The sequence below is a fragment of the Zalophus californianus genome, chromosome 14, assembly GCF_009762305.2.
Source record: "Zalophus californianus isolate mZalCal1 chromosome 14, mZalCal1.pri.v2, whole genome shotgun sequence".
Taxonomy (NCBI): domain Eukaryota; kingdom Metazoa; phylum Chordata; class Mammalia; order Carnivora; family Otariidae; genus Zalophus; species Zalophus californianus.
In genome coordinates, this window is record NC_045608.1 from 66067767 (window position 1) to 66085310 (window position 17544).

The 17544-nt window shown below is 48.3% G+C and overlaps 2 protein-coding genes across 14 annotated transcripts in view; both read left to right on the plus strand.

Moving 5' to 3' along the window:
* SLC14A2 (solute carrier family 14 member 2) overlaps nt 1-7485 on the plus strand; it is a 497483-nt gene extending 489998 nt beyond the window's left edge. For all 13 annotated transcript variants that reach the window (XM_027577555.2, XM_027577562.2, XM_035724077.1 and 10 more), the window contains 4 exons: nt 2255-2402; nt 3056-3190; nt 4283-4332; nt 7269-7485. In XM_027577555.2, coding sequence (XP_027433356.2) covers nt 2255-2402; nt 3056-3190; nt 4283-4332; nt 7269-7469 — 534 coding nt within the window. In that variant the 3' untranslated portion in view covers nt 7470-7485. The remainder of the gene's footprint in view (nt 1-2254; nt 2403-3055; nt 3191-4282; nt 4333-7268) is intronic.
* A 7207-nt stretch (nt 7486-14692) lies between these two features.
* LOC113913305 (urea transporter 1) overlaps nt 14693-17544 on the plus strand; it is a 45685-nt gene continuing 42833 nt past the window's right edge. The window contains exon 1 of the mRNA XM_027577571.2: nt 14693-14829. Coding sequence (XP_027433372.1) covers nt 14815-14829 — 15 coding nt within the window. The 5' untranslated portion in view covers nt 14693-14814. The remainder of the gene's footprint in view (nt 14830-17544) is intronic.

Here is a 17544-nt window from a genome sequence, read left to right on the forward strand (position 1 = left end):
AAAGCACAGGTGTTCCTCCATTAAGAAATGTCTAGATATTAGAGCTTTTAACATTTTTTTGCAAGTATTTTGTATACAATGCTGGCCTCTGGAAGTCTGCCAAGATAATTAATAAGACACGTTTTCGCTGAGGTCCTCCTGCTTTCCGTTACACTAGACTACCCTCCATGGTCTGGGGCTTGCTCTGGAACTTTGTTATTGACAAGTCATCATCTAACCACGAAATCACTTGGGCTTGTTGAAAGAACTTTCAGAAATAACAATGACTCATTTCTTGTAGCATTTCATAGAATACAACAGCATGGTAGAAAGGCCCTGCATGTGCACTAAGAAACATTATTTAGGATGAGAAATAATAATAATAATAATACATTATTTAGGAAGAGAAATATTCATGTTGGCCTCATCCTTGTGTGTGTGTGTGTGTGTGTGTGTGTGTGTGTGTGTGTGTGTGTGTGAGGACCTTTGTGAACCAGATGTGAGAAAAGGTTGATAATTCACTCATTAGGCTTCCCTTTCATGGTATGTACCCCATCAATCAGTTTTGAAGGCACAGTTGCTCTAACTGGTTGGCTATGGGGAGATGGTGTTAGAAAGGGTAACTTGAAGATATTATGCATTCTCTATGCCACATTTTCATTGGAAAAGATACCTAGGAATTTTGTAGAAATGAAAAACAATTAGGGAATCCCGTACAAATACTTTAGAACCCCAAAGTTCCAGAAAAGAAAAATTCAGTTTTTGGTGGTTGCCTTTTTTTATTTTATTTTATTTATTTATTTGACAGAGAGAGAGAGCACAAGTAGGCAGAGCGTCAGGCAGAGGGAGAGGGAGAGGGAGAAGCAGGCTTCTCACTGAGCAGAGAACCCGATGCAGGGCTCGATCCCAGGACCCTGGAATCATGACCCGAACCGAAGGCAGACGCCTAATGACTGAGCCACCCAGGCGCCCCTGGTGGTTGCCTTTTAAGAAGTAACTCTAGCCAATTAAATGGATTATGATAATGACTAATATGTTTTGTCTTTTTGACCACTCATGAGAGCCTTGAGTGTTGGGGAGACAAGTAAATGTCAGAAGGAGGGTCTAAATCTCCCAACAATATTGAAGCCCCATGAGTTCCTCTGCCCTCTGGTCCCCAGAGGGCCCCCTAGATGGTGTCACCAGCTGGGAATACAGTGCCCAGCACCGCTCCCTCTGTATCAAACTCTCCAACCTGCCCGCCCGCACCCACATGGTAATGCCGGAGCCCCCACCCTGTTCCCTGTTCCTGGGGTCACAGGAGATTGAGTCTGGAGGGTTAGCCCACTAGGCCACCCCACGGGCTCCTGCAATGTCTTCCTGTCTCCGCATACCTCCAGGGGCAGAGTCTTCTCGGAAGGCAATGGGCTGAGAGAAGAGCTGCTTCCTCGTAATATATAGACACCCTGGCCCAGGACTCTGCTTCGTCTCAGCTCACTGCCCAAGGGGTGAGATGAACCCCAGTGTACCCTGCATGGCCACTCCCTTATGCACTTTCTAAGTCAAGGGCCTTTGGCCAAGCTTCCAAACCATGGGACACAACCCCAGTCGCTGGGGAAGGCTGCATGCCCAGGATGCTTTTCTTGAACTCCAGAGCACATGTGCAAGCGCCCACAGGCAGTGGATCCTGCCTCCTCAAGCCCTTCACATTGGCAGACAGGCCCCGCTTCCCTGAGCTACGTGGAGACCTGACGCAAGCTGGGAGCTCATCTATCGGTCACCATTTCGTTGACTTATCAACCAAAGAGCAGAGACCATGATACTACCTCCTCAGAGACTCTTCTGTGAGTCCAACTGCTCACCCAGACCAGATTAACATGACCACAGCCCAGAACCTTATTCTTGGAAACACAAAATAACATTTTTTCATAGCATATTCAGCCTTTTAGTCGTAATTTTAGGGTTTTTTTTTAAACATTACAAGAGAGTTTTGAAACCCCAACCTTGATCAGACATCTCATTTTAAGTTTCTAGTTTCTCTTCAGTGGGGGTGCAGTGCCTTACACTCATGTTTCTAAATAAAGGAAACTTAACATCTTAAACTATTGTTCTAAGAACTCAAGATTAAAACAGAAAAGCTTGTGTTCCTTTCAGAGTTCATCTATTTGGATACAAATATCTTGGAAACTTGCTGCAAAATGTTAGGGTAGAAACTTTGGCACAAATCTTTTCCAGCCAAGGTTCCAGTTGCCCCTGGTCTCCCTCTATAACTGCACGTGATTCTTCACCCCCACAGCTTCTGAGAGCCATCCCTGTAGGAATCGGCCAGGTCTACGGCTGCGACAACCCCTGGACCGGAGGCATTTTCCTCATAGCTCTGTTCATCTCGTCCCCTCTCATTTGCTTGCACGCTGCGATCGGCTCCACTGTGGGGATGTTAGCAGGTTAGTCTCATCACTTCTCCCTTACTAATGGGCCATAAGGATGTTAGTGTCTGGAGTCAGCTCCAAAGAAAATGGTGACACGTGTCTTCAATACCCGTGACCCCCCGACCCCTGCTGATTCCCGCCAACTTTCACTCCTTCCATTATACCCTGTTTCCCCACTTTGGGTGCCAGTGCCCTCATGCTTCTGTGAGCAAAAGCTGCCCTCCAGAAAGGCTTTGGTGTTAGCCATTTACACCTTAGCATAAATGTAAAGTTTGAGAGAGGTTAATTACAGGCATGTTTGTGTTTTACGTCTTATCTCGAGAGATGATACTCCAGTAGAGAACATTAAGATATCAATGAAGAAGGAAAAGTCCTCTTTCTTGGCAGGGGAGGGAAGTTCTCTGGACTGCTTCAAAAGGCCGCAGAGTCCTTACTCCAAAAGCTCTCTTCTACCGTAACAGCTACACCACTAGGACTCATGTGGCTCTATGGCCGTTTCTTCCCTTTAGTTATTTTTTTCACTGAATAAAATCAGAAGTTCTTTTTTATAAATGCCTAAGAGAATGGCTGGTCTGGGCTTTGAGCACTGTGGTGGTTTTAGGGGCCGGCAGGAGAGCCCCATGAGACCCCCCCCCAAACTCAACACCGATGCCTGTCTTCTCTCGTAGCCCTCACTATAGCGACGCCCTTGGACTCCATCTACTTCGGCCTGTGCGGCTTCAACAGCACGCTGGCCTGCATTGCCATTGGAGGCATGTTCTACGTCCTGACCTGGCAGACGCACGTCCTGGCCGTCGCCTGCGGTAGGGATTGCCACCACGTCCCTTTGCACCTTGCACGCCCCCGTGCCTGTCCCTGTAGGGAAAACGGCACTGAAAACCCTGTGGATCCTCCAAAGATAAATGGGAGGATTGTTTGCTTCGTAAAAGGCTTTTTATCTAAACCTGTTTTTGAATGGTTGCTTAATGATTCACGCAGTAAAAATTATTTTCATGGAACACAAAGCACTCAGCCACATGAAGACAGAATTTTGAGCTGGTGGTTGTTTGGTTGTTGTTCCTGGGCTGTCTCTGTGATTGCCACTCCCTGGCTGGTGATTGAAGCTAACCGACAGAGCAACTCCTCCACAAATTAATCTTTATATATAGAACTGGGTGATTTACATCAGTTACAGCAATTAACCTTAAGCACCCAAACACTAATCATAGGACTTTCAAATAATGCTTACGTTGGAGGAATGCTGAAGGGTATGGGTACTCAGGGACAGTCTAATAAAGATTTGCTGTTGTTAATACCCTAGGGACAATTAAGATGCTTTCAGTTGAGAAACAGGATGCAGAAGCAAAGCGCAGCTCCACTGGCTCATTTTCACAGAGCCTCCTCACCTCTTACTGGCTCTTGGCTCTTCCCAGCGGCCCAGCCTGGCCATGCCCTCTGCAGGCAGAGCCTGAAAGACGAGGCAGTGGGCCTATGTGGTCTTCCTCAAGCCTACAGGTTGCTGCTCCTCACTGGAAGCCCATATTCTGTTAATAACTTGGGATGAAATATTCCAGCAGGGAGGGCTGGGATCCACTTGGCCTTGGCCATAGAGTAAAATTTTCATGTATGGTTTATGCTGCTAAATGTTCCTTTGCTAGAAAGCAAGGTGGTGGGACCCAAGAGAACCATAATGGCTCCATTCTGGCCCTTTTTAACAAAGTTCATCTTCCACCTTAGCTGTGCTGGCATTTGCCTGGGATTTAACACATTTCAAAGCTGTCAAGTAAGAGAAGCATAACTCAAGTTTTATTTAATCGGCGAGATAGCATTTGTGGCCTAAATGTCTGGGGGGCTAACGTGTAGGCTGAGCTTGAGGCACCGCTAGTCACTGGACTATGCCTTGGTTCTCTTTGCAGCCCTGTTTGCGGCCTACCTGGGCGCCGCGCTGGCTAACGTGCTCTCCGTGGTGAGTCTAAGAATGTGCCGCACCACCCTTCCTGCTGTTCCTTCCGCTCCCCGAAGCCAGTGCGAACCTCTCCTCCGGGAACCCTTCCCCAATTCTTCCCTCTCGTCTCAAATCACACTGCCTGCCTTGGCACCTGCCAGACAGAAGGAGCTAGGTCTCAAAAGTTTCAGTGTCAACTGCTGGTCCAATCAGATCCCATTGGCCTTGGGCCCACGGAGCTTCTTATAGAAGGACAATTTGACGAGCATTATCTTGTAAATTGAATTCTTTCTGTCACCTCATCCTCTAGATCCCGTTTTAAATCTTTATTATTTAATTTGTGTGTGTGTGTGTGTGTATAGAGCAACTGCCCAACTAGCTGATGGGCCAGTGTTCATCTTTGTTCATCCCTTGGCAACTCGGCGCTGAGGGGGTCGTGAGGGAAGCCTTCAGGGAAGACAGGGAACCAAGCTGCAGCCATACCTGAGAGAAGGCTGAGCTGGTGGCTATGAGCACATGCAGCCGTCCAAGAACCCCATCTTTGTCTGAGCGCTGGTGTGAGCTGGTGTCGGAGTCAGGAGGAGCCGCATGGCCAGCCCCAGAAGAGGGTTAGGGCCCACGGCCCAGCACAGAGGGCTAGTGACTCAGCCCACAGTCAATGCCTCCCCCTTTTGGATAAGGTTTCAAGGGCACATTTTATAAAAGCAACCACAAAAAGTCCCAGTAGTCCTGAAAATGGGGACGAAGGTGGGCATTCTACCCACACCTGCCTAAATCCCTTCTTCACCTTTAGTGAAATTGGGCAGGTTGAACTTAGCTTAGGAAGGAATTTTCTAGGCAAGAGAATTGGCCTTTCCTGATACCATCCTATGTCCCCCAGTGGACTAAATCTCTCCCTGGGCCCCAGCGAATTGTGTACGTGCCTTTGCTACGACCTTGGAGTACGGTAGTGACGAGCCTCGTATACATTCTTCCTCGAACACCTTCAGCCTGTGTGCTCCCTCAGAACTGGGGCCCGGTCGTATTCCAATCTTTATCTCTAGTACCTATTGCAGTACCCAGCACATGACAGGTGCTTAAGACATGCTGAATGACTGAAACTCTAGGGGAGCAAGCCGCCACCATGGGGAACATAAGAGCTGGGGCTGAAGAGTCAGCCGTCAGAAACACGGACGGGTAGTAAGAGCATGGAGTATGGGCTCTGTGGCTCCTTGTGCTCCAGGCTTTCACATCCTGCGTGTACCCATCCTTACAGCTGACTGTCCAGGCAGTGACTGGGTGTCACGTGCTTTCCTTGGGCAAGGACTAGAAGAGATGCCAAACAGGATCCCAGGCACTTACAGGATGATTGGCCCTTTCTTCTGTGTACAGAGAAGTTAGAGGTTATACCACTCAATTTAGGGTTTTTTTTTCCCTAAATCAAGGTTATTTTCTGTGTGCCTATGATGTTTAAGCCACTGTGCTGATCACTCTCAAGGATATGAAAAAGTGCAGGCTATTTACTCACTCTGAAGGAATTTCTAATCTCCTTGAGGCACAGGATATAAAAATGTCGAGTGACATTTATGAGCCCCTTCGAGCCCTCCACAAATGAGAGCCCTTAGGAGCTGCATTTTCTCTGCTTTCTCACCAGCATGCGTATGCACGGCCTGTGTCTTCCACAATGCCACCGTCTACTCCACGGTCATGACCACGTGCTGAGGGCTATTTATGGGGTCCTTAGTATGCATGAGGCACCAACTCTCTGAGTAGACATTGTTATCCCTACCTAACTCTTGAGGAAATAGCTCTCAGACGATTGAAATGCCTTTAACAAGGTGGTTGGAGCTGAGATGTGGATCTGGGCCCGTGGGACTCTAGACCTACGTCTTTTCCCACTGTGGGACTCCAGGGGGTGCTTCCCAAAACACACTGTGTAGTGTGAGCAGGGCTTTCAGGAGACTCATTGGGTGGAATCCATTATGCCTGAGTATCTTATGGCCACGGTTCTGGCTGCCATGGTTCTTCCCCAAGTCCCATCCAGCAGCACCATCTTTGAACACACACATTACGGGCACATGGTATTATCTGAGGTCTTTACTGCTTATAATGAAATGAGGCTGGAGGTGGGGAGGACGTGATTTGGTCTGCCTCAGAGTTGAGTCTGAAGGCTCCTTGTCAGCAAGCTCTCCACTCAAGTGATCTCAAGTAAGAGTGGGGAGGCATATCAAAAAGGCTCAGGGCATCTTAAGGAATAAAAAATAGGTCAACACCATGAGAAGGGGAGCTGGGAATGAGAGAGCCCTTGAGAAGAGAAGTCGCTGCCCTCCACTTTCAGGCCCTGCGACTAGGACAGCATGTCTCTGCCTCTCTCCAAATGTCTGTTCTGTCTCCCTGTGTCTCTCTGCAGCGCACACAGTCCCCCAGTGGCCACCCAGCACTGGTTGGCCCTCCAGTCCTTTCAGACCAAGAGCTCAGTCTCTCTTAGTTCAAATTCTCAAAAGAGGGATCCAATTCCCAGGCCATCTGCCTGTGGAAGTTGCATTTGAGTCAAACGCCTTGCTCTGGTCCAATCAGCTGTGACCAAAGAGAGAAATATCATGAACTACAAAATGACTGCCAAAGCTGTTCCTTCAACAGGGGCTATGGGAGAAGGCAGGCAATGGTCATAGTTCCTAGAGTTGGAGGTATAGCCTGGCCAGACAGCCTGAGACAAAACAGGATTTCTACATAAAGCCATATTGTAATAGGGTTTCAGTGGCTGCATTATGAAGAACGTGTGTCCACCTGTTACAATGCAGGCAGAGAGCACTGACATGATTACATTGGCCAAGAATTAAGTATTATTCCTATCATTGCCCACGAAGCATTCTGTCCTCACCCGGGGCTGTATAGGGTTGGTAAAGGCTGATGAAACAAACACAAGCATGTGATATAACCAAGGCTTCTCTTGTGTCTCCCCCCTGCCCCTTGCTCAGTTTGGACTGCCACCATGCACCTGGCCCTTCTGCCTCTCGGCGCTCACCTTCTTGCTCCTGACAACCAACAACCCCGCCATCTATAAGCTTCCGCTCAGCAAAGTCACCTACCCAGAGGCCAACCGCATCTACTACCTATCCCAGGAGAAAAACAGAAGAGCATCAACCATAACAAAGTACCAGGCCTATGATGTCTCCTAGACTGCCTTTTTCAAAACGTGTCACCATACATTCAGCCTTCAGCAGGTTGTCTGGGTCCCCAGGCTGAAGACTATGCAACCTCCCTTTCTGTCTGTTCTGTGATTTTCCCCTTAAGCAAGCCTACACCCTAGTTTATTCCTCCACATAAGGACATATGTGTGTAGTCACCATTTAGGGACCTCTCATTTCTAAGATGTACAACACTTATCAAATATACAGTTAGTTTAGACTTCATACCCATAGCTCACTCCAGAAGAGCTCCCTTTGAGGGGATTTGCCCTCCTCTGCAAAATAAGTCACATCCCTAAAAAGAACTCATCAAGAAGGAGACAGAGATTGGTAGCATGGGCCTCCAACTCAGGCATGTCATGGAGCCATGCACAGTACCAGGGAACATGCATTAGCCTGGAAGGTGATGGGATGGTTCTGCCCCAGCCCTGCCTCTAGTGACCTCCTGCCATCTTGAGTGAGCACATCCCTGCTCTCAGCCTTGACTTCCTAGTTTCATGACAGGGAGGGACTCTACAGTTCTCCCACATCAGAAGTGTTGATTCTTCTCTCTTGCCCATAAACTGACAAAATCAGCATGACCATCAAGTAATGACTTTGAGTAAGTAATAGATGGAGGGCTTCCCTGGAGAAGAGGCGGGAAAATGTTAATATTCTGAGATTTGTTCTTGAGTCATGAGCAGATACTCTCCAGACTTGGTGTTAGGAAACTAAAGTCACTGGAAATGCCAACATGCCTTCCTTTACAAAATAGAAATATTTCTGGAAATGTCATAAGATGAAAACTGATCTTTTTCCACACTCAAATCATGTTTTAAACAAATGTATTTTCTTTGGTAGTATTCATAAGCATTCTCTTATTAAATGGTTAAGTTCGCAAGATGGTATCAGGGTTTTCTTAAAATGGGGTTCACCTACCCTGTTCACTCATTGCCCATTTGAGGGGTTTTTCGTGGTCAAGCCAGTGTCTGCCTGCGGTGAGGATGGGTTACAAATCATCAGAAGAAGGTCTGATTCGCTGACAAAGAGAATTATATGGAAATGACCGCGGTCATTGTTTTTTGTTTGAGTAGAAGCACAGGTTATTAACACCACACCTTACTTTTTAGGGCATAGTCTTTTAGTCTTGCATCCCAAAATTACAAACCCAGCCCCTCTTGAATGGCCAGTAACTCTTGTTATATAGTTACTCTGGTTACAGCGTAGAGCTCCTAACCCGCAGGACCCCTCCGTGGGAAGCCACGTGGCTCAGCCCTCCCACCCCTCCTCCGCAGGACAGGGATAAACCTTCCCCAGCACCTCAGGGGACACCCCCCCCATCTTACACTCCCAATTCAGTGTGATGGGGTGAGGACATAAGATGGGGGAAGAAGGCAAGGAGCAGGAGACACACGCTCTATAAATGCAGCGTTAAGGAAATAATTACATTTGACCAAAATCCATCATTTGGAAAAAGCTGGTGTCTATATTTATGTTTTCTTTCCTTGTCTGCCCTGAGATCCCAGCCATCTTCTGCCAGCCCAAGAGCCTTGGGCTACCTATTTCTCTACCACGTCATACCTAGCCATTATGACTTCTCCAGGAAAACGGAACACTTCCCGCTGGAAGAAAATCCCCCACATGGGAAAGAAGAATGCGTCACACTCCAGAGGCTACCTCTGAGTTTGTGATCACACCTTGAGGCCAGGAAGGTCTCAGGCTATATTTTAATGACCATGGAGTTGTGGCTCTCTGAAGATCAGGCATCCAGGAATTTCCCCAGATGGCTGCTTCTGTTCACAATTCACTCAGTTCCCCAGAACCCTTAAGTGATGACATCGAACCATTAAAATAGCCCTTTTCTGTGTGTTTTCCACCAAAGTGTTATAATCTGGGTTTATGAAGAGCAGGAAACCCTCCACACGCATACCATTCTGCTTACTGACCACTAACAAATCCCTTCAGCTGTTCTAAGGATTTCAATATCCTCATCTATAGAGCAAACTGAGTTGGCCCAGGGTATCAAGCAAGGTGGGACTAGATGGGATAAAAGAATTCAACCCAAGAAAATGTATGAAGGCCGCGGGATTTCAAGTCTATATCAGCACCTCAATTAGGCACCAACAAGAGGAGAGAGGAAGCCAGCTCCCACCAGTTCCCAAGAGTTGGCTGTGCAAGTCAGTGCATCTCTCCCGTCACACCTACAGCTTGAAATCAGCTGCAAGGGTAGTATTTCCACCACAGAAATCAACAAACTACAAATCTGGGCTTTCTCCCCCAGACAGCCAGCTTACCAGCACACCACTGCCAGGCCGGTGTGGCGGAAGAAGAGAACGATTGTAGGGCTCCAGACCGGAGGCTCAGAAACTAGGTACTCTAAGTAGGTGATCCAGCAATGCCATGTAGACGCCATTCCACGTAAGGAGGCATCTTCAAGGACAGCAAACATATTCTCAGGCATTAAAAAAAGCTCAGAAGATTTACCCACCGAGTCCAACACTGAAAACACACCAGATGGAAGCATCCAAATAGAATAAATACAGGAAATGTTGCAAGGGGCACAAGGAGTGCAGGGAGATTGAACACTGGTAATGTTTGTTGTTCATTAGGACCAAAGGGGGAAAAAATAGAAGGAAAGTACCTGTAACAATCTAAAGAGGAATACTACGTGATGGGGGTGGGGAGGGGAAGACAAAAGAGGCAGGAGAGCCTGTTAGAGTACTTGGCTTGTAGAAAAACTGGGAAGTTTAAAAAGTCTACAAGGAGGAAGAAAAGGGTGATAAGAGTAATCACCATGAGAACAAAATTAGAATTAGAATTTTGAAACTCGAAGAAAATTCCATCTTTCCAATTGAAAGCAGCAAAGGAGGGGGGGAAACTCCCCCCCCAAAAGATAGTAAGTACAAAAAAATAAACAGAAGGTAGAAACTGGTCATAATATAACAGTAATTGAAAAAAACGTTAACTATCAAATTTACCACTGGAAGACAGAAACCCTCAGGTTGCACTTTTGAAAAAAGACTACACAATTTGCTGTTCACAAGAAAAGTATTTAAAACAGAAAGACATAAACGTTTAAATACAAAAAAAAAATGCAATAAGATAAATAAATAAATACAGACCAAAAGAAAGTTTAAGGCCTTGAAAGGTGAAATTTAATGGGCACCTGGGTGGCTCAGTCAGTGAAGCGTCTGCCTTTGGCTCAGGTCATGATCCCAGGGTCCTATGATCGAGTCCCACATGGAGCTCCCTGCTCAGCGAGGAGTCTGCTTCTCCCTCTTCCTCTGCCCCTCCCCTCTGCTCATGCTCGCTCACACTCTCTCTCTCTGAAAATAAATAAAATCTTTTAAAAATTTTAAAAAGAAAAGTGAAATTTAAGGCCAAAAAAAAGTTAAAAAACAAAGAATGATCTATGTCATTAATCATCAGGAAAATGCAAATCAAAACCACAATGAGATATCATTTCACCCGTCAGAATGGCTAGTATCAAAGCCAAGAAACAACAAGTGTTGGCAAGGACCTGGGGAAAAGGGTACCCTCGTGCTCTGTTGGTGGGAGTGCAAACTGGTTGCCAGAGGTGAGAGGTGGATGGTGGGGGAAATGAGTGAACTGTTTTTGTTTTTGTTTAGTTTAAATAAATTTTAAAAAAGGAACAAAGAATGATGTAAAAAGAACATAGGACAAGTGTCCATAATTATCACAAACACATATACTACATAAAAAATCAACCTTGAATGCCTCAAGCAACAGTTGGCTGAACTTCAGGGAGAAATAAACAAATCAATAATTGTAACTTTAACCAAAACCTCAGAAACTGATATATCAAGAGAACAAAAAGTGAACAGAGATATCTGAGATACAAACAACAGAATTAGTAAGTGTGGGCTATTATTTACACACAGGATTCTAAACCGTCCACTCAACATCCCCCCTCCTAAAAAATCAAGCAGGGAACACACAAGCATCCCTAGAATATATCAACAACATAGACTATGTATCATCACACCATAAAGCAAGCTTGGGATCATCACAAAATGCTGATGGGACGTTGGCGGGGGCAACCACCTGGAGAGCAGGTCCTCAGTATTCAGTCATGTTAAGTATACAAACCCTCTGTGACCTAGAAATTCCCCTCCCAAGTCTGTCCAGTGCTCAGGGAAAGTATGCCCTGCTTCCACGGTGGCCCGCCAGGAAGGCTGTTTGTCCCAGCGTTCACCGTGGCAGGAGAGCTGGAGAAGGCAGAGGCAAAGCGGAGTGGGGCGCGCCGTGCAGCCCCCGCAGCCGGTAGCTGCCCAGGACCACAGAGCAATGTGGATAGATCTTAACAACCTAGTGCTGGACTAAAAATCAGAACGTGGAAAAAAAATCAGAACGTGACATTTACGATCAATATCATTTGCATTAATTAAAAATGCACGCACATCAAACAACAATGCGCAGTTTGCAATTACTCCTACAAACAAATAGAGAAAAGGCAGTGGAGTATAAAAAGGAAAAGACATGCACACTTTGATACATTCAAGAGAGGCGCCTTTCCTGGGCGGATGAAGATCACATGCAAAGAGTAAGCACACGGGTAACTCAGCTCTGCCAGAAAAAAAAAATCTTAACTGGGTGGGGCTTAGAGTTTGCTCTCCTCAGCCCATCAGAGCCTGTGGCTGGCAGTGTCCCAGTGGCCCCAGACTTGGGGCAGGGTCAATCCGCAAAGCCCCCTGGTGCTCCATGCTGCGTGCACCAACATTTGGAAACATTCTGGCCAGGCTATAACATTTAAAATATGTATTTTATATATTAAATATAATTTTATATATTAAAATAATTCTGTGCTTTGCCTCCAAATTAGATGAACATTGTAATCCCGAGAGTAACGACAGTAATGAGCTTGTTATGTATTTCCGCTTTTCAAATGTTTTAGAATCTCAGATAAAATGTGGAAAGAAAGGGAAATTTTGTTGTTGTACAGAATGAAAGCGGTGGAGTTGAGATTATCAGCTGGGTTCACGAAGAGTGGGGAGCTCAGAGATAATAAATTCACCTCCCACAGTCATCAAACCTAACTGACGAGTCCACCAGGTTGGGTGTGGAAAGGTCCCAGCTCTGACGTCAGGCAGAGCCGGTTTTGAACGCAGCCCTTCTCTGTTCCTTACTGGCTGGGGTTAATCTCTCGCCTGCAGCGCATCATCTATAAATGAGGATGATGCCCGCCTAAGCGCTGTGTTGATGTAGCGCTAAGAACCCCTGATATGTAACGGGTCCACACCAGGAGCCATCCGTGTGTGGCGCTGGGGGGAGGGAGGGTCTCACACTCTTACCCCTAGGTCTCAGGCAATCCCAGTGACCAGAAATGCCCAGGAAAGCCTGGACATCATCTTGTAGGTTTCCTTTAAAATGTGGGCGTTCGGGCCAGAGGGGCCAGATCAGAACCTCTTCTTAGCTTTAAGATGCTAAGGAAAAGATTAGCTGGACACTGGACATAGCTCAGGTATGACCCAAATGGGGGTGCACCAAGGCATCCCCTCATTTCACCATGTGGACTGTCCCTCTTCCTTCCTCTCCTAACTCACGTGTTTAGGGAAACTTTCTCAAAATGATCTCCGCAGAGGCCCTCTTTCCTTAATCCCTTAAAGTCACTTCTATGAAGCATAGGACATAATTGTTCTCTGCTTCAATTATATGGGTCTTTTCTCCAATTAGATTGTAAGTCCTACGAGAATAGTGGTTGCAGTATACAAACCCACATATATAACACACACACACACACTTATGCACACATACATACACACATGTATCTACACAGAGATACATAATACATACACATGCTATCACGGGAGTACGTGCACATATGAACACACACAGAGACGAACCCACCTATGTATACACACACATTTATGCTTTCATACAGAAATCATACATATGTACCCACATATATAAGTATATCTACATATACACACACAGTTGTTTTTGTTTTTTGTGTCTCTTCCAAGAACTAGCCTAGAGGCCCTGGGAAAATAATTGACTGAGCAATGGAAATACCTCTTATCCCCACTCAGTCTCCTTCTACAGAGCCCGTTCACTCAGACTGGCTGGATCTTGTGGTCTGCTTCCTGCATTTAACCACCTGCACATAAGAGACACACAGAATCTCAGGCAGGCCAGCTGCCTGAATCTTGCCTCCAAAACTTCCCAACATATACTCCTTGAATAGTGTTTAGGGAAGAAACTCTTCAGGACAGACCCACCGTCCAACCCTAAGCATGTCGTCACTTGATGGGTAATAACTTCAAGCCACTACAAATGTCTTTTGCCACCATCCTTTCCTTACAGAGCCTCCATGGTTTGGACCCAGATCATGAAATGGTCTTAGGTGAGGCAGGTGGATGGGACACCAGTAGCCCTCAAACTTGAACACACAGCAGAATCACCTATAGCCCTTGGTAAACAGAGCCCCAACCCCCAGATTCTGATTCAGTAGGTCTGAGGCAGGGCCTGAGAATTTGCATTTCTAACAAGTTCTGGCATGATGGGGACCAGGGCCCATGCTTTGAAAACCAGTGGTATAAACTCAGAAATAGGATGCTGCCTCCAGTCATCCCTTTCCCTTGCTCTGCTAGTAGTAAAATGCCATGGTTTGCAAACTTTTATGCATATAAGAATCATCGGCAGTGCTTATTAAAACACAGATTCCTGGCCCTCACCCCCAAAGATTTTGATTTAGTAGATTTGGGTGGCACCAAGAATCTGAACTTCTAGCAAACTCTCAGATCATATGGATGTTGCTGGGTCAAGGTCTAGACTCTGAGATCATTGCCTGGGCTGGATTAGAATCACCTGACTCCAGAGATCACATAGGTCAGCAGCGGCCTGGGGCCAGGTAGTTTTAAAGCTCCCAGTGTGCAGCCAGGGTGGAAAACAACTATGTTGAGCCCCCGCCATCCTCAGTCCCCAGTGGATTTTGATAAGGGGCAGCAGGGCCGACGTGGGTGAAGTGAGAAGCACGGGCTGCCTGGAGGAGGGAGGGGTATGCGCAGGAGGCAGAGAGAATCCTCAGAAGTGATGTTCGCCTCTTTCTCAGTGTTGTTGGGTCCCAGCCCTGCACCCCAAAGGAGACTACCTTACAAAAAATGAAACCACTAAACAGGAAACATCTGGCCCAGGAGGCTGAGCAGACAAGCAAGGTTTTGCATTGGCCCCGGAAACCTGCTGGGCACGGAGCCTGGGCCCTAGAAAGGAAGACACTGAAGCAGCTGGGTCGTCCGCCGCACCTCCGCTCCCACTGCGGTTCTCAGGCAGGGGTCTCCCCGGCCCCGCGGCAGGGGCAGCGCTGGCCGGCGGAGAGGCGTGGTGAGAAGCTGCAGGGATGCTGTGTGAGCAGGTACGGATCCTCCGGATCCTCCGGGGGGATGGAAAGTGGAAGGAAGGGGTGGGAGGCAGGGACAGCAGCAGGTGCTGCCGCAGGGGGACAGACGGGTGGGCCGGTGGTAGACCGGAAGAGGCGCTCCATCGGCCAGGTAGATGTTTGAGGGAAGAGATAAAGACTGAAAAAAGCAGAACACAGAGAAATGTGGGAGAGCAGGTGCTGGGAGGCCAGGCGGTCCCACAACAGGAAGAGGGCCAACAGCAGGCGGGTGTCAGGGGTGGCATGAGGCTCCTCCCTTCTGTGAACTGCCCGGTGGGGCCAGGACGGGCCAGGGGCAGGGACAGGGGCCAGTGCTCACTCCTTTCCCCAGGACTCGCTTCTTGAGGAGTCAGTGTGAGTCAGGAGGACCCACTGGAACATTGGAGAGAGAGTGTCACCTCTAGTGTGGCCTCAGCAGATGTGGCAAAGGGCGTCATGGGGGTGAGAGGTGAGCCAATCAGGCAGCCGGGCATTAAAAATCCTGGTAGCCAGACCAGCTCCCTCAGAATCTTGGGGTGGGCGACAGGCAGGAGCAGTTTTCAGGGCTCCCCAGGGGATGCAGCCAAGGATGGATGCCCCCGCAGTGGAAGGTATAGAGGGGCTGCGGGCCAGTGCCCTTGAACATAGTAAGTATGAGGGAAGCTGCAGCAGGAGATCCTCTAAAGGGTTATTAGGTGGGAGATAACCCCAGGCAACATTATTTTGTCAAAGGAGGGTGTCCCTGTCCCCAGGGTCAGAGTTGGCCTGTTTCCATGCAATTCTTAACCTCTGGAGCTGGACAAATTTCAGCGGTGGTGCTGGCCCCACCAAAGAGCCGTGATGTCATATTCAGCCCATCCAATTGCTGAACAGAGAGAGACACTGGCAGAGCCCAGGACCCAAGACTGAGGTGAGGACCTGGGGGGCAGGACAGGGAGCCTGGGGCCGGGGCCAGAGGACCCAGCGCCATTCCTGGGCCACCAGCTTCCCATTCTCTGGGGTCCCCACCTTGGCTCCTTGGCCTCAGCGCCAGGATCTCAACAGGAATAGACTGAGCCCCTTGTGGAGAGGGGTGGGGCTTCATTGTTCCTGGTTCCTCCCCCCGTTCCCCCTCCTCAGTGAGAGAGTGACCCCATTACACTAGAGTAGATCCCCTAATATGTCCAGAAAGAGGCAGTGCTCCCACCTCCACTGACTTCTATCTCCAGTTCTACCTCCTTCCCTCTCCTCCACTGACCACCCCATCCCTGACCGGCGAGCTATTTGCAAGTTAAAGTGCTGTATCATCCGTCCCGTTTCCAGCCTCACAGGACCCATGCACTTACACGGCCCTCTCATTTGGTTTAATGCTCTTCTGTCACTATCTCAAAATCCTTAATAATGTCTGCACGGGACCCTGCGAATTATGTAGCTGGCTCTGCCCTGGGCTCTCGCTGGAGACTGGAGATCTCTCTCCCATGGGGACAGCATCATAGCTCCCCTCTCTGCTCTTCAACCCCCTCCGTCACCTGTGACAGCATGGGACAGCAACATGACACTCTTTATACACAAAGGGACCTCACCAAGGGAAGGGAGCACACCCAAGGCAAGAGGCAAGCGCGGAGAGAGGCGGCACCTGCCATCCTGAAGGCCCAGCACACCTGGGCTCCACGGTGCAGGGTCTGGAACAAGCCAGGAAGACATCCAGGGACATGAATCTGGCATAAATCTCTTAGTAGCCTCCATATTCTTTAGGCAAACCCTAATTTTAACATAAAATGTGCTACTGACTGTACAACTTAACATTTAATTTTATGTTGTCTGGTGTTGCTAGTTTCACCTGGGTGGGTCTTACTTCCAAAAGGAGGTGGCAAATTCAGAGGCCAGGGACCTCAGCTCATGAGCACATGAACACAGCACAGACGTGGGCTCAGCTCAAGCACATGGCTGGGCACAGGATGTCCTTGCCGCTTGATTCAGTTGTGTGCGCTCCTAGGACTGTTACCTGAAGGAAGGAAGGGGCCGGGAGAACTTCCTTGGAGAGAGGGAAGCCGTGTCTGAGTGTCAGGGGTGACGGCTGGGCGTCTGCAGAGCTGAGTCCAATCCCAGCCCCGCCGCGGGCTGCGGCCGCTGCGTGACTCTTTGTCGGGCGCGCTCTCCGCCAGCCTTGACGTCCTTATCTAGGAAATGGGAGTAAAAGCAGCCCCCTCCCAGGTTTGTCGGGAGGTCCAAATGAGCTCCGCTGTGCCGCCTGGTGCATTTGAATGTGCACCGGGATCTCCTGAAGAGCTTGCTAAAATGCGGGCTCTGTGTCAGTAGGTCCCAGATGGGGTCTGAGCTGCTGCAATCTGCAAGTCCCTGAGGGATGCTGACGCTTCTGGTCTCCCCGCCCAACTCTTATCAAGACGTTGTGCGGTGCCCGGATGCGCAGCATCTGCATTGCCTGGGAAACTTGTTGGAAATGCAGATTCGCAGGTGCCACCCTGACCTACGGACTCAAGAGACTCAGGGGGGTGGGGACGAGCGATCTGTGTGAACAAGCCTTCCAGATGCTTCTGATGCAGGTGCGTTTGAGAACTACTTAGCTCAGCACGGTGTTTTCTTTTCCATCACACGAATACTGACATAAGTACCTGTTAGGTGCCTAACTAACACTGTGCTAAGTGACGTGGTAGGAGCAAAGACCCTGGAACCCCCCTGGTCTCTACCTGCTTAGAATTTAGTTAGGCGGGC